Source organism: Trematomus bernacchii, unplaced genomic scaffold (genome assembly GCF_902827165.1).
Source record: "Trematomus bernacchii unplaced genomic scaffold, fTreBer1.1, whole genome shotgun sequence".
Taxonomy (NCBI): domain Eukaryota; kingdom Metazoa; phylum Chordata; class Actinopteri; order Perciformes; family Nototheniidae; genus Trematomus; species Trematomus bernacchii.
In genome coordinates, this window is record NW_022988043.1 from 17,917,728 (window position 1) to 17,944,675 (window position 26,948).

The following is a 26,948-nucleotide window of genomic DNA, read 5'->3' on the forward strand; positions in this document are numbered from 1 at the left end:
GGATGCCGTGCTGATTCTATTTTATTTTTTATACATTTTTTTTTTTTTTTCTAGATGACTTTGGGGATGGTACTCACAATTCAGGGCAAAGTGCCATTGGCCTAAGATGATTCAAAGAAGAACATAACATGGCACCACCAAGGTGAAGAGGCTTCAGAATGGAAAATGAAGCACACACGGATTTATTTATAAAAAAAAAGTAACCAAAAAATAAAATTAAAACCTTTGCTCCCGAATGTGAGTGGAAAAACCAAACAGGGAATAGAAGGTTTACGGTTTGGGTAGATCAAGTTATTACTTAGTCGTCTTCTCCCTCATCATCCTGAAAGGACAAGATATCAAAGTTAGCGACTTGTTGAAAACACACCACTTAAAGAAACATTTTGGACTTTATCCATTATACCTCTCCATCTTCTCCATCTTCCTCTTCGTCCTCCTCTCCATCTTCATCTCCCTCCTCGTCGATGTCCTCCAGACCCTCCTCGTCCTCTTCATCGTCCTCACCTTCCCCTTCTTCATCATCCATGTCAGGAACCTAAGAATGAAATTCACTTTGAGAATTTGTGTCTTTTAAGTCATACCAAAAGAGATAGCATGCCTCGAACCCCCAAAAAGGAATACAATAAATTAATATAAAGTCCAAAACAGGTCTGCTTATTGTGGAAAGTGGTAGCTTAAGATAGATAACCCCGTTTGTAGACATACCAGGTAGTACTGCAGGGGGTTAGGCCAGATGTCATCCTTGATGACCTCCCCGAGCTCATCAGCACCGGCGTCAGCGTGATCAGTGAACCAAGTGAAGAAGCTCTCTGGCTCTTCATGTTGCCTCTTCCTTCCGGCTTTGTTCTGTGTCTGGCTGGAGCGCTTGGTCAGGTCCTACAAACAGAGGGAGCATAAAAAAAGCATTTCAGATAAAAAATGTTCAATATGCAAGTCCTTTTGTCAGGTCATGCTGCTTTGATATTTGTTTTTGGTCAAGTACTCAAACTAGCTTATCAACTCTATTTTGCAAAAAGATTTAGAAAAAAAAGTATTGGAAAAATACACATACCTTTCCTGATTTCCATTTGATTTCTGTCGACTTCGAAGATGGGTCCCCGCTCTCATTCAAATGGAACTCTTTGGAAAGTACTTTGTTTTCGAAGTATGGATTTTCGTCAAAATACTAGAAAACAAAAACATTACAAAATGAGTAAGAATATATGAAACAACATGTACCTCCATACCGTGTGTCAGTGCGTGTCAATACTTACAAAATCTATTCTGTAGCCCGACTTGATGTCTTCAAACTCTGTCACCTCCACTCGGCTGAGGTAATGAAGTGCTTCTTCATCTTCCTCTCCCAGTAGGGCAGATACTGTGGGGGGGGGGGGAACAGACCAGACTTTAACTTGAGCCACTGTTCAAAATATTTTAACCTGGTAATGAAATAACTTCCGAATGACTAGGCTATGAAAATAAACACTTCATGTTGAGTAGCTCACCTTGTGGATGGTTGACAAACGTAGTGACCCAGAAGTTGGGGATTTTGGCGATCAGTTCTGACCTCTTCTGAAAGAATGGCTGACGGAGTTTGTTGTATTTCTGTTCTACTTTGAGGATCTCCTCACTGGCTTGCTCGTTCAACCTGAAGGGAGAACAAAGTTTAAGAAGTGTTTTAAAAAATAAAATAAAACATGTTTCTTTGAAATTGAAAAGTAACAGGAAGTCAAACAGTTCAGAATATGCATTTGTTTATGCCACAAAACAGGATGCACCATCTGACTTCATTAGTTATTTTTACATTTACAAAACACACAACCCTGACCTTAAAAATAAAAAAGTGTTTTTAAATTACCTGTCAATTTCGTTTTGAACTTCGTCGATGTGCTCAATAGCTTCTTGCTGCTCTTTCTCTGTGAAAATAAAAAAGTGTTATAAAAGATGCATAACAGAGCTCAGGGAAAAAAACAGATTTGCTCAGAAAAAGATACATGCATAACTTTTTTTACGTGCATGCAAAACTTATCGTATTTCAAGTCATGTGTGTGAGTGACACAATGAAACCCCACTGTACTTTCAAGATTTTCGAAGTTTTACTCATTCAAATAGACTTTGAGATTGCAATATTTAATCGCCCGGTAAAATGCGGGCTCCCCCGGAGGTTAACGTAATATGAGCGGCCAATAGCTGCAGCTCTAGCGGCTCAGGCACTCAGCGTTTCCTGCCGGCTGCGACCGACAAGGCCGCGTGGTTTAAATGTGAGTCTGCACACACAAATTGCCGCGATAACGTGAGAGACCAAGCTAGGACAGATGCCAGAACAACCCCCCCTAATAGTCGTACCGGTGGTCTTACGGCAGAGCCCTGCGTACAGTTGTATAAATATAATATTTACCACGTTAAACTGATAGAAAGGCTGGTAAATATGGATGCGTTTTGACCAGTAACAAAACATAACGTCGTCAGCTAACGTTAGGTAACATTACAACAACAACAGTAGCTGGCTAACGGCTATCGCCTGAATGAAATGTTCACTTTCCTCGTTTCAAAATCACAATAAAAGCGATGTAATGGGGACTTGCTCAAATAAAGCTCGTTTTAGAACAGCACCCAATGCAAGGGACTATCCAGCATCGCACACATCCACTTAGTGGGCAGCGAACGACACAACTGGCCACGCTGATGATGCTAAGGGCTAGCTAACATGGCCTCTCAGCACCGGTCTGAACTGAACAACAGCGGGCATGCTAATAAATGCGCTAGCTGACGAGCTAGCGGCTGTTATCGAAATACGAACACACGCAGCAAACAGCCGCGGCCCACCACAAATACGGTCCTGGAGCAAAATTAAAGCAATACACACAGTACATATCAACAATATTGAACCCTGTAGCAATGCAAATTGTGTTAGAAGAAGAAAGTGAAAATGGCGGTGAACGGGAGGCCGCCATGATTCCCCATCTTACCGGAGGTTTCGTCCGCTCCGTCATGGTTCGAGTTCAGCTCCTTTTTACTCACTTTTGCCGCCGAGGCCGACATGATTTCTCAAGCTGGGATAACTAACAGTCGTATGAGAAACTAGCTGGTAGCTTTGAAATCTGGTTTCCCCTTGAACAGGAGAATTTTCGGCGTAAAGTTCACAGCGTGCAGAAGCCAACAACGTGCTGCTTCCACACAATGTAGCTGCCGATGAGCAAGGAAGTCACAGCAACCGCCGCTCACGCGCTCCTTTCATTACGACGCGCCTCGCCGAATGGAGAAGAGGGCGAGCTCCGCCTCTCAAAATAGGTCTCACTGCCTTGCTCACATTTGCTGATTTACACCTCTTTCTCCTCTTAAAATATCACTCAAATTGAACAAAATTTCTAATTAGTACTAATGTTGATCTCAGAAACAATTTTGAAGTTAATGGCCGCCCAAAATATTTTATTAGGACCAGGCCAAACCTTCATTTGGACCGACTCGCACTTGCGCACTTTAAAAAAGATGCTGTATATCATTGGAGGCAGGAGGGACCTCGTTCTGGTGGTCAATGCAAATGAGCTTTTCAGTTTTAGGATTTAATTGTTCGTGTTTGATACGAAAAGAACAAGTAAACAGGACGTTTAGAAATATCTTTATTTAAAATGTAATTAAAAGGTAGTATAGCCTAAAATACAAATAGGACTGCAATTCTATAGGTAGGCCTGCTACATACCGTATTTAGCACATGCAGTCAGTTCAATTAAATTACTCTTACAAAAAGCATACTGGCAATAACTCAAGTCTAGCCCAATGTGTGCCACAACATGGAAGATTTGGTCCCTTTTGTACGTTTCTGTTTCTCCTGTTTAAAAACGTTGAGGTATACTGGTACCCTGGCATTTCCTCTACATGTTACTTTATATTTCTACAGTTCTACTCCACAGCAACTCAAAAGGAAACAGCCTACTGTACTTGTTTCCATTTACTTCTATTACTCTATTTGACTACTTAATTGTTTCTTGACAGCAGTTACTTTGCAAATTTACATTATTATACAACATATCATTAAAAGTAATTCGCTACATTAGCTCATCAACAATTATAGTCTATTTATATGACAAAATATAGTATATTCTTACTATTTAGTAAATACTAAACACTTAGTAAAGTTGATGCTAATATTTAGAATGCAGGAAATTAAATTTGAATAGCGTTTTTTTACCATTGTATTTCTATTTTAATGGTGTCCTTTCATGTGGACATGTTACTCATATTAATGGATTTCAATGAACAGAGCCATTCATCTCGGTTCCAATTTCTCAGGGCAGCCTAGAGCTGTCATGCTTGCTGCAGACAAGAAGTGCACATCATCCAGCAGCTTCTCCACCATTCTCCACCCCCTAGATGTATATTGACTACAATACTTAAGGTTATTAACTTCTCTCACAACCCCTTCTTGTCAGAGCAGGATAAACAAATCTCGTAACCACCGCACTGCCTTGTCCCGAAGAGAGCAGCAGCAGCTCTGTTTGCCTTTTGGTTGGTGACAACACAGGAACATGTGGTCCTGCAGCGGCCAATACGAAGCCCAGAGCAGGCGATCAACACTGTCAGACTACAGCAGCAGCAGCAGCAGCAGTGCTGGCAACAGAGAGGAACTCCGCCGTCCGTCCCCCTGCAGAAAGCAACCCCCTCTAAAAGAGACAGAGAGAGAGGGGGAGAGACACAGAGGATTTGTTAATAGAGCAGAGGAGGATGAGGAAGCAGTGGGAAGGGGACGTTTTAGAAGAGGCTGCACAGAGGCAAAAACAAACAGGACAGTCTGTGTGATCCAGGTCTCAAGATGTAGGAGCGGCATCAGAGGAGTCCAAAGTCAGTGTGTGTGTGTGTGTGTGAACGCACCATAACATCATAGGACTTGTGTTTCAAGGATAGTGAAGGTGGCAACCTGAGAAGTCCTCCACTCTACCTCCACAGAGGATGTCAAATTAGTCCTTATTCAGCAAGGAGCGAGAGCATCAACCTGAGGTAAGTGAAGTGCAAAGTCATGCTGTTTCCACCTGATGTGAACACGTTGTTCTCACTTATCTTCTTTGCCACTTGTTTTTGTCCAATATGGAGATGAGTGGTGTGTGCAGAGCTGCATGTCTCTGGCGATTCCCTTTATGCTGTGCCATTTGTTTTGATAAATAAATGGCTGTTTTCCATCTTACTCCCCTGTCCCGACTGATATGCCAGGGAGAAACAAGTGTGGTGATGAAGTGGGGCTTGTTGTCTCTTGATGTGATTTCGTTATCCAGGATCAGATGTTGTCCACGGCTCAGCAGATGCTGCAGGATAGCCGCTCCAAGATCGAGCTGATCCGACTGCAGATTATCAAAGTCACCCAGGCTGGCAGCAGCAGTGGAATTGGCGAGGATGGTGGCGGAGACCCCACTCATGGAGGTCAGAGTCCTGGGCCATGACCCCTATTGTACAGGGTCGCTGCATGTCTAAAAGATGATTAGTTGTTTACACGATTGGTTGGAATTTTGTTTATTTCTAGAGGCATTTGTACTGGAAATGTACAGCTTCTTCTAGCATGTAAACTATCTCCAACAAGGCATGAAATCATATTTGTTGTCATACAATACATCTCTCACCACAAGCAACATAAACACATCTGTAACACAATTTTTTGTTGGTTTTTAATCACAGTAATTTTCTTAATGTAGAGCAAGCTGGCTCGTTACACCAGCAATCTATAAGAAAGAAGAAATCTAAACATAATAGATAACAACATACTGGGATAATCAAACTGTAATGCCATTTTGTAATAGAGAACCATACTTTATAAACTCAAAATCTCAAGCTCAGCCTCAGGGTCGCTGGTATTGATAAACAATTCCATACTTTTCAGCAGAAACTGTATGGTCCCCGGGCGCCGTTCATAATGGCAGCCCACTGCTCCTAACACTAGGATGGGTCAAATGCAGAGAAACCATTTTGTTACATAGTAAGTAGGCCTACTGTGTAATGACAATAAAAGTATTACAAAAAATAAAATAAAAAATGTTCCTGTGTGTCAGGAAAAATACTTTAAAAAAAGAGACAATATGATGTCAGATGTGGATGTCCTTCTTCTCTGGAAGGAGGTCACGACTCTGTTTTCAAGAAAGGGGATTAAGGGTAAAAAAAGTTTTAGGATTTTTTTTTTTCTTTTGTAAACCGTGCCAATTTATTTACCCTGCTGATGTCAAGCCAGATACACACCTAAAAGTAAAGCCAGTAAATTAGGCAAGACCTTCTTTTTATTAAACAGGTTTTGGTTGACATGCTGTAACAAGCTGTGACAATAGTTTTTCATTTTCAATAATGTTTTTGTGTTTCAAAAGCCCTTCCAGGGAGAAAAATACAGCTGAAAGACACTTAGTGACAGCTAACAATGCCTGTCAGAAACTTCTGTCCTGAAATATAATAGTACCCATATTAGTTGAACCGTGATTCCTGCCACCCTTCCTTTTTGCGGGCATTATTTGTTTAATCTGGAAAGTGAAACCACTCTTGCACCTCTAATAAGAGACGGTACATTTAGCGTACTTCTGAACTGTAGATATGTGCTATTTAGAAAACTCTGAAACTAACACAAAATTATTCATGGCTCAAAAGTAATACGAGACATGTAACTGTACCTTGTTACCTCGTCTCACGTTTAATTTCCTTCACCCCTGACCTTTTTCCTCATTGATTCTTTTGTTATGTTTTGTTCTGTCGGGAATTTAAGTCCTTGTTACTACTAGCAGCTCGATTCACTGTGTATCCAAGTGTCAGCTACATTTGATAAGACAGTAGGGCACTTTACACCTTACACACTGTGCTGCTGCTTTGGAAGAGATCAGATAAAAGTGGATTCATCCCAAAGGACATTGTCAGCAGTTGCAGTATAGAGTGGGAAAAAGTGGAAAAATATAGACAATAAGGGTAATCGATGGGGTGCAAAAAACAAAACACCACACTTCCAGAGGTGTTAACAAGTTAAGTTTTACAAATATAAAACAGTAAGGTGCAAGTAAACACTTAACATTAAGAGCCATTAAGAGAATATATAGATTTATTCACAATTTTCCACAATATATAACTACTACTTTTCACGCCCTCAAAGAACACGCAGGACTTGAATACAACATTTTGAGAAATAAGGTACATAATTGATGCATTTCAATGTATACCATACAGATGATACAGATAATACACAGAAACCATTTTACCATGTTCACGGTTCAGGAAATGTTAATTGAAGGGGCCTTATTATACTTTTTGGGGGTTTTCCTTTTCCTAAAATCCTAAAGTTCCCTCCAGAGTTTCACTCCCACACACTCCCATCACTATGTAGCATAGTACAAAAATTAACCTAAAATGAGCTTAATAAGGCCCATTTAAGGCCGATTCCCCACGGAAAACAAAGATTTTGTAGAGAATCTTTTAGAAAAACATCCATGAAATGGATGAAATGTTTAACACTACATTACAGGACTATACAGGACCGCTGACTCTGTTGATATCTTTAAAAAAGCACTCAAAACACATCTGTTTGTCAAGGCTTTCAGCCTCAATTATCTCTCTCCTCTACATGTTTTGTGACCAGCCTTTTGTTTATTTCTGTTTTTTTGTTTTCCTTTTTGTCCCCACAACGGCCCCTCGTCCTATTGTAAAGCGCCCTTGGGTCTCTTGAAAGGCGCTTTATAAATCCAAGTTATTACTATTATTATTATTATTATTCAGAAGTCAATAGCAGCAAGATAAAAAGAAAAGTGAGGTAGTAATTTTTACCTAACTCATTGTTCCTTGTCTCCTTGCATTAACTTTGCAAAGGATAAACGGTTTTCTCCCAATGTGTCATTTTTATATTTCCTTTTAGAGCTTTCATACATTTCAGATAATTGTCAGCTAAATGTCAGGAACATAAAAATGTAACATACAGACCTTTGCGAGGAGCACAGAGACATTTCAGAGAAAAGGACTCTGCTAAGCGTTATAAATATTGAATGCAGGAGTGAGAAGAGGCTATATTCCTGTAGACTGAAATACTCTCCCTCTCTCGTCTTATAGGGATCTCTCCTGTCAGTGCTGTGGAGGCTCGTTTGGCAGAGTTGCAGCACTACATGCAGAGAGAGACCGATGCCTTGGTGCTGGCCAAAGATGTGGTGAAGCAGCTGGAGGGAATCTCAGTGCTGGACCAGAAGGCACTGACTGAGGTAGAACTCTCTATAAAAAATGGTATCAAACAAAAATATTAAAGGATATTGTCATGACAGCACATTTCCTACTCCTTTTTTGTTGTAGAATAACCTGGAGCTATAGAGAAAGATGTCTAGAATATTTGGGTTTTCTTGATAATCATTTCTGAAGGACAGTTTAGAGATCTTATTTAATATTTGTAACTATTTTCAAAAACATGTTTGAGTTTCTTTTCTGATAACAGAATTATTGCTGTTGCGTAAAAGCTTCTGACATCACAACTTGCAATCAGCTTTAATCTAACTCTAAAAATGGTAGTGTGCTCATTTTTTATTATTACCCCACTTAATAAGATTTATTCTAATGAATTATTTTAGATTTTCAATATATGAGTTCCATTTTTATTATTATTATTATATATTTGTTTTTATTATAATTGTAATAATAATGTATTTATTATGTTCAAAAAAGTACATGTATGTGAAAATTAAATCAATATGAAAATGTCTCTGATCATAAAAGGATATCAACTGTATGGCTAGCAACACTTAGCACAGAAACATGAAGAATACATTTATAAATAATGTTTAATTTTACTGGTGTATAGTCTAGCCCATTGCAAATCATCTATCTTGCAATCTTAACATAAAATGACTGATGACCATTTTCAAGTGCATCGTGCAGTAGGTTTGTCTAACAGGCGTAATCCTAGAGGGGATCAAGCATCCCGTCGTGTGAGTGTGTATCTGTCTGTCCACAGCTAATTTGGTACTGTGGTCACATCAGCCCAATACTTCTTGTGCATGTTTATGAACTCTAATGGCTTAAACATTTTAAACTTTTGTATTACTATTTTATACCGTCATTGGCTGCTGACTGCTCACCACCCTGAACTGTCTGGTAGAGGCTGAAAGGGTCAACAACTAAGTAACAACTAAGTAGCAAAAGCCTGTTTTGGTCTTCATCCTAGCTGAAAATCATCATCCATAAACAAGTTTGGTCTGATTTCGGACCAGGACATCTGCAGGTTAATTTCATACCCTGATATATTATCATCAACTAAGGTTAGGCTGAATTGTCTTTAACTCTTCTCTGTCAAGCAGACCGATCATAACAACACATTGTCTATCTTCCTTCAGGCTCAGACCCGGGTGCAGGAGTCCTCCCAGAAGCTGGATCTTCTGCGGCTGTCTCTGGATAAGTGCAAGAAGGAAAACAACCAGGAGCCTGCAGGGGGCGCCGTTCCTTCTGAGGGAACTCTGTCTCCTAAAAACTCCAGACCTGGATGTCCCCTGTCCACGTCCCCGTCCATCTTCTCTTTCAGACCTGCCTTTTTGACTGGTACACATTGCAATACTGACACGGATCTGAACTGCTTAAAACGTTAATATTCTTACATTTCATTTATTTTACCAGTCCATCTCACAAGGTTTTACTTTACTTATCACACCACAGCATTATACATGTTTATATACTGTACAGCTATTCTCAAACTTGTATTGTATAAGGCATTATCTATTTTTGAAAAGGATGGTTTTGGTCTTTGCTTTGCTATAACGGTAACATATCCCATTGGAATTAATAAAGGTATATCTTAAAATGACCCAATTCAAACTGTTTATGAATAGAATAACATTTTTTCTGAAAGATTCATCTTCATGCCGTTCGTATAAGTGCGGAATTAAAAAGCCAGCACACCAGTTTAGGTTTAAGTGGTTTTAAAAAATTCAAGTATTTTCTCTTACTACAAAATGTACTTCTAAATGTAATCATTTTTTTACTCAAATATTCAGTAGTATTATGGATGCCTAGTTTTTGAACATGCTGAGCATACGCTGACCTCTGGCAGAGGATAATCAGGATGTGTAATCTGTTGTTTTTTTGGACAGTTCACTTGTAAGCCGCACAAAAAGCCTTTTGATGATGTAACAAGGAGACAAATCCTGTAGCAAAAGATTGGTCTCAGAGCAGTGAATACACTCAAGTTGATTTTTGGCTTCCCAGCTATTTGCACTACAGTTAGATTAAGTACATTTAGATGTACGAGCGCCAGAGAGCAGCACTGATTACAGGCTTCGGCCTGAGAGATTTATTCACGCTGATAAATTAAAAGTTTAATTTGAAGTGCACTAGCTCAGCTGCCTTAACTGAGATTCATTACCAGGCATTTGAAACACACCGGGTTCATTTTTTGTGCTCAAAACCACTTCCAACATCTGGTTAGTTATTGTTACACTTGATACTATTTTAATTTAATGGAGGCTGATCGTGTAAATTGAATCTCAAATGTTTCTTTTTTTTATAAGTCAAAAATTAATATTTTGATCTTCTTTCTTTTCAGGGAAACTGGAAGTCAGACTTCTTGGATGTGAGGATGTACTGACATCCCGGACAAACCCAGAGCAGGAGAACCATCTTTGTCCCTCTGAAGACAGTCCAGATGCTCACAGGACACAGGAACACCCTGGTAAGTGGACATACTGTATACAAATATGAAACTGAAAATTAGCGTCCTCTTTAACTTGAGCTTGTCAAGGGGAGAAAACAAAGTTCTTTCCAAAGACTATTCTTAGAAATTATTATTACCCCATAGACTAAAATACAATTATAAAAGCAACATGAAAATGCAAACCTTTGTTCATGATGTATACATGAGTGGGAGTAAATTACAAGTGTGTGTGTGACCATTTTTGACATTTAATATAATTTTCTATCAATCTTAACTTAAAGTACATATTCAAACTGTCTTCCAGTGGCTTCCAGTGGTCCTTATCAATGAATAGAATTGTTCAATGTTGTAATTCTCCTAACAAGAACATGAATTTAAAGCAAACAGATTTTAAAAAGCATTTTTCATGAAAACTGAAACATGCTTGTTAAAGTTAATCTAATCTACCGGTAGTTTATTGCATTATATTTTTTTCAAACAATGTTGGAAGTCATCTATAAAAGGCCATTTGCCAAATGGCATGACATTTACTCTCTAAGATAAATGGTAAACAAGTACAAATTGGTTATACATTGGCATCTTTGGAAGTAGGAGAATCCCTGTAGATGGTGTTATTCTTTGAGTCTCTACAGTGAACCCTGATAAAGCCAAAGTATACATTCTACCTGCAGCAAAGGTGAAGCCATGTGTTGAGGAAAGTGGAGCTTCTAGCAGCTAAAGAGGCAGATTAGTTTCTCTGGAGAAAATTGCGACCAAAACAGAAACCAAAGAGAGTGAAATGTTGACTTACATTCATCAGGCGGACACAAACATGACTTTTGCCTGGATAACTGCTCTGTCTCTGGTATGGTGACATTATGACAATTTGCAGTGTGTCACAGTTCTCTCTGTAACGTTGTTGGGCAGTTATTGGGCTTAAATGTGGCCAACAAAACAATAAATGCAGCTTTAAGCTAATTCAAATGTGTTGAGTGTTTTTATAAATATATATATTCACATAGTTCCTTTTATGTGTTTCTGTCTCACAGTGGAGATCAGTGCGGTGCTCCGATTGGACAGCAGAGTGGTGGGACGGACGCGCTTGGCTGCTGTCGGCAGGCTGACCTGGGATCAGACGTTCTGCATCCAGCTGGAGCGGGTGAGTCACTGAAGTGCAGTCAACCCAGCATGTTTACACCAGTAGCATCTCAGTTCTGATGATCATATTGAGTTTATGACCCCTACACTTATATTAAACATGGAGAAAACTGACTATTCATCTCCCTCTGCTCATGCTCAAAACATGATCAAAGGTTCTGAAGGTGGTAGAATATAACTGCATTTAGTACAATACTTAAGGTAGATGTGATCAGGATGATTTTGTCAAGAGCAGTGTTTGAAGAAGTACTCTTTTTTAAAATAACTTTAACTCAAGTAAAAGTAGCCAAGATAAATTGTTAAAATACTCTGTCCTTCATTCAAAATCTCACTTGAGTATACATACAGTACATACGTTTTGGTGTCAAAATATACTGAAAGTACAAAAAGTCTAATCTAATTTACATGAAAAAAGAGGATTATGATTATTGATGCATCTATGTGTGAATCACACCTGGTAAATGTGAAGCTAATATGTCATCCTGATCCTAACATACGATTATATATCTATAGTTTATTCATTTAGAAGATCTCTGTATGTGATGAGTGAATACATCTTAGTTTGTAGTAACTAAAACTGGCAAAACACTATAGTGCAATAAAAAATATATTATGCACAGTTAATACGACGAGATGAATCTAAGTTAGGCCATTTTTCCTGAAAGCCAGTTAGTACAAAAATCGACTAACTCTGGGAAATTGTTACATTCTTTTTACCTTGTACGCTAATTAGCCCCTATTAAATGATTCAATCCAACTCAATTCAAACAAGTCAACAGTGGCACGTTTGGCCAAAACTGGAGGGAAAACTTAAACAATAGCTCCACCACAGATATCCCATAATATAAACCTTATTTACTGTAGTCCAGCTACCCGTTTCTGTGATTCATTTTATAATTCTGATCACCAGCACCCAGGTCCAAGCAGTACTTCCTCTGCATGTACATCCTGTTTCAACCTGAAATAAGTTGAACAACAGAAACAGGACACCACTGAGATACTCCAGGATCAAAGACAGCATGTTCTCCTTGTATGATGGATGGACTGGACTTTGTCTCTGTGACATTGGTGCTGATAGAAAGAGGATCAGCAGCTTACAGGCTGTAGTAACGCTGCATGTGCTGACACGTTGTATAATACGTCCACCACAGGACCTTACAGAGTGTACAAGGGCACCATGCAGGGAGGGAATACACAGGAAGTATACACTTGAGTAATAAAACGTGTATAAAAACTGTAAGTTGAACCAAGCAATTCCTTTTTGTCCTCAACATGACACCGAGAGATGAATTAGAAAAACTGTTCATTCTGGTTTTCTAGAGCACTTTCTTAATTTTTCTAGTGTCCCGTGTGTTTTGTCTTTTTAAAATAAATATATTCGATAGCATTAAGGGAGATAACAAGTGATGCAATTATAGGAACATAGATTATATTCTTTGTGTTTAATTTATGAATAGTTTGTGTAGTGTATATTAACTTTTAGCCTTTCAAAATACACATTTTAATTCATGGTATTTTTGGAGTCAGTTTGACTTCATCTCATTTTCAACTATTCCCCGTAATTGAGGAAAAATGTTTTTGTTTAAACTTATTGAGGTAGAGTCAGACTAATTGTTTGCCTTGTAAAACTATGCATAACCAGTTAACAGCAAGCACACAACATTTGATATTAACTTTAATATAATTATTGGAAGTGAATTTGATTATCAAATGTTCATGTAGTAAAGCTTTTGTGGAAAAGATTGACCCAATGTCCTCTACAGGGGACATTTACAAAATAATATATACATATATATATATTTGAGAAGGACATATTTTTAATGTTTCTTGCATCTAGATAACTTAAATACTTAAATGTGTAAACTCTTAATAACACTTATTTTCTTTATATTATATTATAGGCAGGCAATTAAAACAAAAATGAAGTTATAAATCTGTGGGCTCTCGTGCTTGCTGGAAGTGGGGATCTGGATCTGGTCCGACCTCTTTATATTTTGTGCCTTTCCGTTGGGTTGAGAAGGAGATTGTTCTCTGGGCTGCTCTCCTTCTGAAGAAAAGGGGGAGCTGGCACGTTGTCCTGCAGCAGAGGTGCTCGGTGCCCTTTTTCTTGTTATCATTATGCAGGATGTCATGGTAATGGCTGCATTTTTTTGACATGCCCCAACCCAGACACTGAAACCTGTAGTGTACTCTACACTCCCTCTGAGACTTGAACCGATGGGATCCTGGGAATAATCATGAAAAATACCCCACAATAACCTACTTACTGGCAAATGATATACTTTGTTGTCATTTTTAGTCTTTTTGTAGTTGTTTTGTGTAATTTAGATATAGTTTTGGTCTATAGTTTTGTTTTTGGTTTACTTTACCCCTTTTTGTAGTCAGTTTGTGTCTTTTTCTGGGTTAGTGTGTCTTTAAATGGCACTTGTTAGGTAAATGCATAGACTGTATATATAAAGGGTAAATGCCACGGGGGTCCTGACCAGGGATTGGGACTTTTATAGTCATTGAGGACCGCAATAAAAAAAGAAATGTTTTAAATGTCCTCACCTTCATACAGGCAAAAAGCATTATACTGTATGTTAAATATAGGCTGTCGTGATCAAGTAAAACACCGCCGACTTGATATAGAGTGGTGCAGTGACGCGTCCTAAAACCATAGACTATTACAAAAAAAAACAGAAGTAAGCTGCGGATGGGTTCCTTCCATGGATGTATAATAAGAACAGAAAGGGAGGAAAAATAACAGCGCGCTGTGCTCCCGCCAAGCTGACGTCACGCCCGTCCCATTACCGGTCGTGCAGCCTGCAGGAATGTGTACAAAAACTAATAGCCACTTTCTGTCCATTGGACGAGTGTCTTACAATACTGTTCACGTACGCAACTTATTAATTACTCTCACGATATTCTACACATTTCGCATGTAGCACTAAGAGCAGAATATTGCAGAAGCAGCACGCCACAGAGCCACTGTCGACTTCTTCCTCGTATTTGGCAAACTAGATGGTGCAGTGTCACAGTGCTGCCCTCTACTGGTGGTTATTCGTTTAATAATATCACTCATGATCATTTCAGCAGGGCAGATGATGGAATAGTCCAAGGGCATTTGGTGGAGGAATGGAGGAGGGCTTCGAGGAAGACAGAGGGGGCTGATTGGATGGGCTGGGAGGAAGAATGAGACACCATCAGAATATTGAATAGCTGCAATCATAAAACAAAATGGAAAGCTATTCTGGGAAATCTGCACTCCTACGTGCCACCTTTTGAAACTTGTGTTATTTTCCTTATGATACTGTTGATATATTTTTGGATTCTTACTTGCAAGAGATTGTATCATAATTTTCCTTAAAGTGGACCTATCATGCTATATTTAAATGATATATGGCCATACCTATATAAGGTATATTTATTATACGTTTCTGTTTTCAAAATACCAAACAGATCATGCATTTTAGCCATGCCTCATTTCGCTCTATTTGCTCTTTTCCAGCCCTGTTTTTGCAGGGGGCTGATTCTGTGAGCTGCAGCTGACCACGCCCCCCTGCAGGAGAGGGGAGCCGCTCTGATCAAGTCAGAAGAGGGGGAGAAAAATAGATCTCTGTCCTCCGTGTTTTATTATAGCCTATTATTATACAGAGTCGTTATTCATTTGTTTTAAAGCTCAATAAATAACAAAGAAGACCTTTGACCGGCACTTTTCTAATTTTGTCCGGAAGATTTAAACTTTAACGGACATCTTGACCGGCGAAAGAAAACCTAACTGAAACTCTGCCGCACGTTCCCCTCGTTCCTTGGAAGAGGCGGAGAGGTGGGTGTTTGTCATCTGCTGGTGGACTAACCGGAGAGAATTACAGTGCTTGCCTCGACGGGGAGGGATTGCATTGAATGAAAGCAGCAGGAGCAAACGCTTGCCTCGGGGAGGGAGAAAAAAAGCCACAGCGGAGAATAAACAGAAGGGTAACCATGGTAACCATGCGCGGGAAGTCTTCTTCGCTGCTTTTGTGGCAGACTACAGCGCCACTTACAGGCCTGGCATATGTACTACAGCGTCTCCAGCGCTTTCGAGCGGCAATGGCCGGCCGTGGCCCAACCCCACATTCCCCTGATAGGTGGAGAGTTGGCCCAATAGCCGTAGCGCCATTGTCCTGACGTCAGGACAGTGTTCACATCTGGATCAGTTTTTATCAGATCCGTTGCAGCCCCTTTTTTTAGAGATTTGGGTATGGAGGAAAATAGAGAGGGTTGTGTTTTCTGACACTTGGTGAGTTCCCTGGAACACCGGGGACACATATTCATGTATAAAAGACGTACAAAAGTGCATTTTGCATGATAGGTCCCCTTTAAGCTTTAATGTATTATTGTTGTAGTTTTGTCTGTAACCAGCAGGTGTCCATCTACTACCTGCAGATATTCTTTCATCAGCTCAATCATTCATTGCAAGGACACTATTATTTTAGAATAAGATGGCTTTTGCTTTGGGAGTTATTTTTAAATTTTTCTCATATTGTGGGGATGTGTTTTTGGATCACATTTGTAAATCAATTATAATCAGTAATTGTTTGTGTTCATTAACTGTTGTGCTTGTTCTGTCTGCTCTCCTATTGTTGAAAAGTCTCGAGAGCTGGAGGTGGCTGTGTTCTGGCGGGACCGGAGGACGATGTGTGCCGTCAAGATGCTGCGACTGGAGGACATGATGGACAACCAGGACCACAACCAGGAGTTCCCTCTGGAGCCACAGGGCCTCCTCCATGCCAAGGTATATAATAATAATAATAATAATAATAATAATAATAATAATAATAATAATAATAATAATAATAATAATAATAATAATAATAATAACTTGAATTTATATAGCGCCTTTTCATAACCTCAAGGTCGCTTTACAAAGAAAGGACAAGACATAAAACATAAAACATAAAACAGGGGGCAGAAATGGAAGTGTAAGTGGGGGGGGAGAGTGAGTTATTGTTGGAAGGCGATGTTGAACAGATGAGTTTTAAGGGTTGATTTGAAGATGTTGAGAGAAGGGGCCTTGCGGATTTCTGCAGGGAGGAAGTTCCAGAGGGTGGGGGCAGCGACACTGAAGGCACGGTCCCCGAAGGTGCGGAGGCGTGAAGGTGGAATGGAGAGCAGGCCAGAGTCTGAGGATCGAAGGGTGCTATTTATTGTCAAAGCATTTAATATATTCATTGCTATCGGGATGTTAAGAGCATTCCATGGAATATAACAAAAAGTTTTTCTGAAATAAATTACATACCCCACCTTTAAGTCAGGTTTTGAATGCAGAATTTGTACTTATTTTCAAATTGTGGTACCTTTACATAAAATATTTAAATACTTGTGTCACCACTTGGTGTTTGGTAGTAAAAGTCTTATAATGTCTAAACAGGCTTTTGTACGGATCATATTTCTGAGGAGGGTATATTTTTGATGATTAAATCAACCCTTTAAGGCCTACAGTTTCAAAATGAAATGTTCAGGTACTTGTTGCAGGCAGACACACAGGTTCTGAACGTACTGGAGTTTTATGAAGAATGGTTATTACATCGTTCAGGTGAGAATGTTCCTGAGGACATGTTAAGTGTTTTAGGGGGAAGCAGGGGTTCCCTTTATGTATAAGTGGAGAGCTTTAGAGGCTAGTGTGATTTCAGTGGAATGTGTAGTATGGAGAAATTGTTTAGGCAAACAATGACAACTGGACTATAGAGCATTTTACTGGTGTACACATCAAAACAAAAGGATCCTAAAGCAATTTTACCTTTCGGAAACATTTGAAAACCGGTTTCTCTCTGCATCGGAGGCCTCAACATCCTAAAATGTGGTGAAAAAACGTTGCTTTTTACATCATTAATATGTGCTTTCCTTTAAATACATTCTCAAGAAGTACAGCAATAGATACATTCTGGGTTATAGCAAACAAATGATTCCAAAAAACTAATATTGTTACGTTCCCTATTAGTCTAGGGATGAAAGGGCAAAAGATTAAATAACTGGGAGAAAAGAAGGAGAAACTGATCAGCAAAATTAAAAAGATAATGTTTCAATGACTCAAAACAAAGAGGGGTCACTAGCCAATTGACCAAACAAACCAAAGTATAACAAGAACAACTCTCCCAGCATTAGCTGCATTCATTTACATGCATATATTTTGAATATAAGATGTTGAGAAATTGAGCAATAACACAAGTGAATGTCCAAAAGAATTCTTCTCCTGTTATGTTTTTTTCAGCTTCAATTCATCGACACTGTTGTTGAGCGGCAGCCGAAGCTGAGGCGTCAGAGATGTATCTTCACTAAAGAGAGAGGTACAGAGGAAATACCTAAAGCATCAAACAATTTCCTTTCAAAGGATTTCGTCTGTGTTTCTGTTCCTCTGGTGTAACATGGTAACCTTTTCTTCCTCAGGGAAGAACTTCCTCAGAGCGGCCCAGATGAACATGAATTTCGCCACATGGGGTCACCTGATGATGAACATCCTCCCTCGCTACAGCTCCTTCACCACCTTCAGCTCGTCCTTCTATACGCCCCCCGACCTGGTGGCCAACAACTCCCCCCCTCCAACTGAGAAGGAGCCTCTAGCTACCAATCCACTGCCAAGGTCAGCATCACCTGACACTTAGTAGGGTGTAAATCTCTGCCCAAACTGTGTGAGCCAACATCTTTCATGTCTTTGTATCTCGCAGCGAGTCTCCAGAAGTCAGACTCAGCCTCACTGAGGATCAGCCGCCTCCCACCAGCCTCCAGCCGGGAGACGACCCCCCCGCCATCATCACCACAGCACACAAAACATCCTCTGTGCCTGCCTCGCAAGAAAATCTGGTACATGACTGTTTTTTTTAACTTATTTTGACAGTAGCTAAATACTATAGTGTTTGACCTCCAATATTATACATATCAATCAATCAATCAATCAGATTTATTTATAAAGCACATTTAAAAACAAACCACGTTCACCAAACTGCTGTACAGAACAGAGCAGGTGGCCAAGACAACCTTTCATAAAATAAATAAATACCAGTTAGAGTTGAATACCAGTTAAATACCTGGGCCAGTTGCAGGGATGACTGACAGATCCCAGTATATAGGGAGTTGCAGTCGCCTAGACTGGACGATATAAAGGCGTGGATAACTTTCTCAAGATTATTGGAAGAGAGAAACAGATAGATTTTGGCCATGGTACGAAGCTGGAAAAAACTGGCTTTAACTACTTCAAATACAGTTGGTCTCAATCCCAGAGCGTCTTCATACTGATGCACCAGGCACCTTTTAGAGTCTAAATGAGTGTGGATTTTCAAGAAACTCCCCCAACAGCAGGTCACCAAACACAGGACCAGCGTTCATGTCCCCGAGGACACAGGCAGGTACTCGGGGAACCGGACAGGAACAAAGACGACAAACCTACAAACACAAGGGGAGACAGGCCTATATACACACAAGATGAACACGATCATACAATCACACAGGTTGGAAAACAAAAAGACAGGAAGTAAAACCAGACAAGACACAAAGAGAATAATACATTTAAAAATAAAACCAGAAACATTAAACACAAAAACTAAGATCATGACAAACGGAAGCTTTAAAGTAGAAAGTCTTTCATAACACAAGCGAGGAAAGACTCGAGTGAGAGTCAAGCCACACTCCTTAACATAGTTATAATACCAAATGCAGTGGATCATTAAGAAAGCTCTTGTAGACATGGTGATGTTAGGATGTCATGTATTGAGGTGACTGAATGATCAAATGTTCCAAACGTTGTCTCTGTTTGTTTGCAGTCTTCCATAAACAACACAGAAGAAAGTGGAGACCAGCCTGTATCTGCTCTAAAGTAAACACACACAAACGAACGCACGCATATGTACACACAAATCCTAATGACTTTTAAGTTCATTTTTGGCTCTTCTTTCACAAGGATGCAGATGGATGATTTCAAATATTTTTCAGTTCTGGGCAGAGGACACTTTGGGAAGGTAAAAGTTTGAACGCTTTTCACTTAAACTGTTAAATGATCTTCTTCTGGTGTTCATCTTCAGTTGTTTGTTGTGAATCTTCTCTGTTCAGGTTCTGCTGGCAGAGTTCAAGAAGACAGGAAAACTGTACGCCATCAAAGCCTTGAAGAAAAGAGACATTGTGACACGAGATGAAGTGGACAGGTGTGTGAAGGGAAAGCTTTAAAGGGGCCCTTTATGCTTTTTGGAGGTTTCCCTTTCGTGTGGTGTGTTATATAGTGTGTTTGTGTGCATGTAAATGTTCTGCAAAGGCTACAATCCCAAAGTTCACGCCAGAGGGAGTTTCTCAAGAAATTAGCAGAGCCATTAAAGACACATTCAAAGTCTGCTGTAATTTAAAATAGTTTAAAGCTAAAACAAGACAGAGTTTAAACAAATAGCTACAATTTGCTGATTGTATTTCTCAGGCTTTAAGTTTGAAGGGCATTTTTTTGTGTCTTCTTACTAATTTGTTTGTGAATTTCCGACTAGTAAACCAAGGCTATACTTAAAGTAATAATCTGTAGGATTATTGAGAAAAGGCCCTTGTATTGGCAGCATAAAAAATAAATAAAAATGACTAGTTCCAATACTGTTTGGATCCCTGGCAAGTTAGTTCCAAAAAACACACCTGCAAATATCAAAATAAGTCAAAGCTCATAAAACAGATATCTCGGAGATTGTAACTAAGAACTCAGTAAAAGTACTCACTTCGAGTTAAAACTTAACAACAAAAAATCTAACAAAATTGAAGACACTCAGCAAATGGTCATTTGTTATACAGGTCTCGTAAATATATGACGTTTAGAGTATTGAATCTGAGTTGTTATTCTGCAGCCTTATGAGCGAGAAGAGGATCTTTGAGATGATCAACGCGTCCAGACATCCGTTCCTGGTGAACCTCCACGGCTGCTTCCAGACCAGCGACCACGTCTGCTTCGTCATGGAGTATTTACCTGGAGGAGACCTCATGATCCACATCCACAACGACGTGTTCAGCGAGGCCCAGACCAGGTTCCTGTTTGTCCTCCTATATGTTTGTGTAATGCAGCGGTGGAATATAACTAAGTATGTTTACTAGGCATTATTCTGAGGTAATTGTATAAAGTATTTTATGCAAATCAACTCAAACATTATGATATCTTATAAAAAATGAAGCCGCCCGGCAGTATAAAAAGGGATTAAATGAGCTCCGATTTGATCAGCTGCAACATGACAACACTTGAAATTCTATAAATGCATTAAAAAAAAACACACCAGAAATAGAAAGAAAGTCCAGCAAGTGTGCTCGTATTCAGTATTATAACTGTTAATGTATTTGTTGTTGTCTACAGGTTTTATTCAGCATGTGTCCTGCTGGGTTTAGAGTTTCTCCACCTGAATAAAATCATCTATCGGTAAGTCATACAGAATAGTGATTCCACCTGATTGTACTGATTGTACTGTAGCTTCAGACGTGGTTATACATGCACTGGGTGTTTTCCACAGAGATCTGAAGCTGGATAACCTGTTGATGGATGCAGATGGGTTTGTGAAAATCACAGACTTCGGACTTTGTAAAGAAGGTGAGTTGATCGCTAAATGCATCAATAGTTGGAATACAGCAGTAATGGGCCATCAGCATAATGAGGGCTTTTACTTTTGGTACGTTTTTTTTTTATCTAACTTTTAATAGAATATTTGTAGAACTATGTTATAAAACATTTTGTTGTTTTGCAATGAGTATTTTCTTCTTTTTGCTTATTTCTTCAGTACAATTTAAAGGTTTACAGAAAGCCTTATGTCGTGTGTTTGTATGAGATTATGGTCATTAACATTTTTCCTGGATGATTTTGATTGTTAAAAAGAATTGGAATAATTGGGGTAAAATAGTTGTAATAATTGTGTTTTACTTATTTCAACAGGGATGGGTCACGGAGATCGGACCTCCACTTTCTGTGGGACTCCTGAGTTTCTGGCTCCCGAGGTCCTGACAGACGACAACTACACCCGAGCGGTGGACTGGTGGGGGATGGGGGTCCTGATCTTTGAGATGCTCGTTGGAGAGGTAGCTAATACGTGTTTTTGTGTTTCTTCTATTAGTTTCTGTTAGTTTTCAAAACATTGATGACAATTCTAACATTCATTGCAACATTACATACCCATTTATCTTTAAATGATCAATTATCAAATTCCTAAATGGACTATAGGTAAAGGGGATTTTTACTCTAAACTCACTCTTTCAGTGCTTGTGCTCATACATTTTGGTATAAGAAGTGCCACACAAGGATTCAACAAGCCATTTGGATTTGGTTCCCCTTCCTTTGTCACATGCAGGCGCATTAGAATAAACTGCCCCGCATCTCCACCAACAGTTTGAAAACTACCCTTGTAAAGGTGTACCATATGTTTCATCAGAACAGACTGGCCTTTTTTATGGAGAGCCTTAAAGACAAAGACGCTAAAACAGAGCGTTTCAGACAGTGGGTGAATACAGGTGTATTCAGAAAGACTTTATGAGAAAAAACATGTTCTAGTAGAAACACAAAATGCAAGTATAAGCTTGAAAATCTGTATTATATGTCCTCTTTAAATGTGTTACTCTGCCCTGCTGCTAGTCTCCGTTTCCTGGTGAGGATGAGGAGGAGGTGTTCGACAGCATCGTCAATGATGATGTGCAGTATCCAGGGTCTCTTCCTCCTGATGCGGTCTGCATCATCAAGAAGGTACAAGCCTCTCAGCTAAGGCTCACATAAACCCTGATTCTAATTCAATTACTTGAGGTGTTTAAGCTTAATTTCATACTAAATGTTTTTGTTTGTTCAGCTTAACATCTTTTGGTATAAGTGTAGACATAAGACAGACATAAAAGAAGATAATAACAGTACCACCAGCGGAAAACAAGGACAACAAAACTAGTTATCTTGTCATGGTCCTTAGGTTTAATGTTGATAGCAGAAATGTTAAGCGTTTGAGATCCTTGGTTAAGATGGCTGTAACGATCATGTCATATTACTCAATCATTCTTCTGTAGCTGTTGAAGAGGAATCCTCTGAAAAGACTTGGCGCTGGAGAGAGAGATGCAAATGAGGTCAAAGGGGAGAAATTCTTTGAGGTAAAATCCCTTTATTTAACTTTACGTACTCTTTAAATAAATCATTTTGTGTATTTAATCAAATCCAAAGGGGTGTTAGAAGGATTCTTAATTTAAGGCTTTTAAAACAGTTTCTTTAGCTAAAAGTAGTAGTGTGTATATAGGTTTCTGTGCATGTTAATGGTCTGCAAAGGCTGAAATCCCCAAAGTTCCCTCCAGAGAGAGTTTCTGGAAATGGAAATACAGTACCTGGAATTTAAGCACAGTGTTTGAGTAAACTTCACTGTTGGTACATGTGTTTCCACTACTGCTATATTTTGTTCTAAATTACAAAAAAGAGTGTACAGCATTTAATATTGATTCAACAAGAAAATATAACTTTGTCTTTCAGACCATCGACTGGGAAGCCCTCCTGGCTAAGACAGCCAAGCCACCATTCCTGCCGTCAATCAAAGAGTCAATGGATGTCGGAAACTTTGACAGCGAGTTCACTCAACTCCAGCCAATCCTGTCGCCTCCCGCCAAACCCTTCATCCTCTCTGCCGAGCAGCAGGAAGCCTTCGCAGACTTTGACTTCTGCGCTTTGCACGGATAAAAGAGGAGCTGAAAGGACCAGGGTGGGAAATGTATAACATTTGGTCTGCGGATGGAAGTTTGTCCACTTTAGGAGTCACCAACCATCATCATTTACATATTTGTATAACCAACCCCACTATACTTGCAAGTAAAATAAATAAATTAACTAGCTATTTACAATTTTTTGTAAAACATTAATAGCGGTTTAGCCAAATGACTGAAAACAAGACTTAAAATGTGCTGTATCAGCTCATTTATTATCAGTCAATTGGCATAAATGAGCATAATCAGTGACAATTATTATAAGTGATTATCATCTAAATATAAAATAAAGTACCAAGAGTAAAAGTACTCTAACAGCATAGCCCATTTTAGAATAATGCATTTGATATAATTGGATTATATTTGATTGGTGCAATAATGTGTTTTAGAGATGCAATCTATTATTCAATAGACAGAAAACAATACGGCAACTATTTGTGAACTCAATTGATCACTAAGGTTATCTTTAATGCAAAAAATGCTGTTTCATATCCTAGGTTTTTGATTGATGTAACAAGACATTTAAAGACATCAACATGGCCTTTGAGGAAATAAAAAAGGAAATTTTTCACAAATATTTGGACATTTTATAGACCAACTATAACCGAAAAAGTGGAAATATCCAGAAAATAGTCGGCAGATAGATTTGAAAGTCTGCAAAGTTGCCTAAAAGACAAATTAAAAGGCAGTGGAGTAAAATGTACAACGTAGCATAAAATGGAAATACTGAAGTTAAATACAAGTACCTCTTTAGTACCTTTATCCGTTTCCCAGCCTGGTCTCGATAGCACCAACTGAACTAACACCCTGTATAATTCTGCAGCTCAATCATTACAACAGGAACTCTACATACAATCCCATGGCTGATTTTGCTGACTATTCTGACCGCCATCCAATCGACGGCCAATAGTCGATCAAATAAACGAGGCAACATTTTGTTTTTGTAACAGAGCAAAAGAAAGTGAGTAAAACCCTTTATATTTTCTGTGGAGAATCAAGCTTTGCTCTGTTTGTTCACGCAGTAATAATAATAACTCACATGCTGTTGCTATAAAGAGTATATGAGATCTGGTCAGGTGAAATGTCTACAAACAGGGTGCTTGAAGAGTTTATAACGTTATCACGCCATCTTTAGGGTTTCATTTCATTAATTCAATGCTCGAAATGTGTTCCGTATCAGAACAAATGCAGGGGGTTTGCAAAATAGTGCAAACTAAATCTTAAATTACTGTAGCCATGCAGGTAAGACTGTCAAGAAATGTCTTGGATCAATTTATAATTTTGCCACTTTTCCTCTTGATACACTATTTGTTCTAATTTTGAATCTGATGCACCAGTAATTTAGGCAGCAACTGCCTTGTCCTCTTAGAGTATGTAAGCTGCCTTATGTTGCAACATAAATGTATAAAATGATGATTGTCATACCCCTCTGAAGGTTAACACATGCTGTATTGTGTATTGCTGACTTGTATTTACTTGTGTAGCAGTGTAAGCTGCCTCAGTTGCTGGTGTGTCATTCAAAAACAGGGTTGTATGTGATGGGGGAGGAGGAAATGTGTCACAAATCATCACAACACAATATCACAAAGGAAAACTACCATGACACTTAGCAAAATGGAAAACGTCCTAAAATAAATGTTAAAATCCATAGCATGTTAACACCCTTGATTATGTAAAAAAACAAACACTAAATTCATTTATTAGGTTCACCAGGTGTTTATAGACTGTATATCGGTCTAAACAAATCCAAGCCTGTTTGGTTAATAATCACTCCTCCAAAACAATTTAGCTTAGTTAAACGACTGTAAGAGCTAGCTAAACTAGCTTTCTCTAAGTCACTCATGATAATATTTTTATGCTAGCTGTTAACACTTGTTTTTATTTGTACAAGACTTTACTGCCTAGTCCCACCTGAAACCAATTAAAATGTGTAATGTCATGTTTTTCTTTACTTGACTAAGCTAACTAAACCTAGGCTCCACGGGAACGCATACGGCAAAACGCATAGGATTAACGCAAACGCAAACGCAAAAAAGCTTCCGTCCACACGCAATATACACCGGATTGTGTCTTGCTACACGAGACAGCTCCGTTTACATCCAACCGCTGGAAAAGCTGCAGTACATATGCCGAGCCTGTACGTGGCGCTGTAACTTCCTCCACAAAAGCAGCGAAGAAGAATGGTTGTCATGGCTGCACTTCTGTTTATTCTCCGCGGTGGGGGCCGAGGGAACCGGGCAGAGTTTTTCGCCGGTCAACGTGTGATAAAGTTTAAATCTTCCGGACAAAATTATAAAAGTGCCGGTCAAAGGTCTTCTTTGTTATTTATTGAGCTTTAAAACAAATGAATAACGACGATATAATGATATATAATAATAAAATACACTGAGCCTGTCTCTTTTTCCTCTCTTCTGACAGCGTCAGTGTCTGTCTCATGCAGCAGCTGATCCAGTAATGATGACTCGACAGTAAAAATAAACATATTTATAACTAGTTTAGGTAGTTTGAGAGGTAATTAAAATAGCTAAGGGTGATGATCTGACTTGAAGTGTGTGTTTTGCTCCCGCTGCATCACAGCGGGAGGAGCTGCGTGTCTCCGTCCTGTCAGATTAGACTTCACTCACGTTTATGTCCATATCGAGATAAAGATAAATAATCTGAATTCAGTGTGCAGTGTACTTTTGCGGGGGTGAGCAGCAGAGGTGGGGAGAGGCGGGGCTATTGCGTCGTCATTATCAGAAACGGATGACCGTATAGGCTACCACACGGCCCCGTTGGACCCCCCAGAGCGCTCCGTTCCCAGATCTATCCACCTTTGGACCCGTTGTCGTTTGCAGGGTCCGTTTCTACCGTTCCGTTACGGCGTCGTGTAGCTTAAAGGGCTATACGCAAGAGAAATATGCGGATACAACCCGTTTTCGTTCCCGTGGAGCCTAAAGCCTTTTAACTAAAACCATAGTTGTTAGCAATACAAGTGTTAGATAACATTGACTTGACTTATGCTAACTAGCACTTGTTTCATGCTAATCAAGTTGATTATTTAGCAATAAGACAGTGTTCCGTTAAACTAAAAATCAGCCTTATGTATTAGCATGTCCTTGGTCAGAAACATTACACAATAGGCATATGAATAACCAGTCTTAGCCTCTTTAAGCATCCTGTGTGTTCGAGACAGATTCTGCTAGCTTTGTGGCCTTTGCTTATTATACAATATTTGTCCTTCAGAAATACAGTACATGCTGCCAATTCTATGCATCACTGTGACAGGCTTTGCCCACTGCCTTGACCAAACATATGAAACACGTTTAGCCTACCCAATTTCTGGTAACAAGCCTTTTCTTAAAACATGTAAATGTTTCAAGTAATTCCCTCGTAAAGCAAAGACGCATCCATCTCACCACCTGACCAACTGTTTTTTCATTAGAAGTGCATGGCACCGTGATGAACTTGTGCACTAGAAATCCTATAAATACTAGTGATATATATATATATATATAAAAGGGAAGCCATAGAGAAT

General features: G+C 39.2%; 2 protein-coding genes across 2 annotated transcripts; one reads left to right on the forward strand and one right to left on the reverse strand.

Annotated features, from left to right (window-relative positions):
- Nucleotides 1–24: 24 nt before the first annotated feature.
- Nucleotides 25–3,239, reverse strand: seta (SET nuclear proto-oncogene a). Its single transcript, XM_034117954.1, has 8 exons — nt 2,949–3,239; nt 1,838–1,895; nt 1,485–1,627; nt 1,254–1,357; nt 1,052–1,165; nt 706–876; nt 404–535; nt 25–322 (listed from the first exon to the last, which is right to left on the reverse strand). The coding sequence occupies exons 1-8, from the start codon at nt 3,019–3,021 to the stop codon at nt 299–301; spliced, it is 819 nt and encodes a 272-aa protein (XP_033973845.1). The 5' UTR covers nt 3,022–3,239; the 3' UTR covers nt 25–298.
- A 1,343-nt stretch (nt 3,240–4,582) lies between these two features.
- Nucleotides 4,583–25,417, forward strand: LOC117472442 (serine/threonine-protein kinase N2-like). The gene is made up of 20 exons (XM_034117615.1): nt 4,583–4,974; nt 5,247–5,391; nt 8,035–8,180; nt 9,303–9,504; nt 10,505–10,630; nt 11,641–11,750; nt 16,362–16,505; nt 17,982–18,057; nt 18,158–18,350; nt 18,436–18,571; nt 19,528–19,580; nt 19,665–19,722; nt 19,814–19,905; nt 20,578–20,754; nt 21,075–21,137; nt 21,229–21,305; nt 21,645–21,787; nt 22,338–22,445; nt 22,754–22,834; nt 23,205–25,417. The coding sequence occupies exons 2-20, from the start codon at nt 5,253–5,255 to the stop codon at nt 23,406–23,408; spliced, it is 2,328 nt and encodes a 775-aa protein (XP_033973506.1). The 5' UTR covers nt 4,583–4,974; nt 5,247–5,252; the 3' UTR covers nt 23,409–25,417.
- The last annotated feature ends 1,531 nt before the right edge of the window (nt 25,418–26,948 follow it).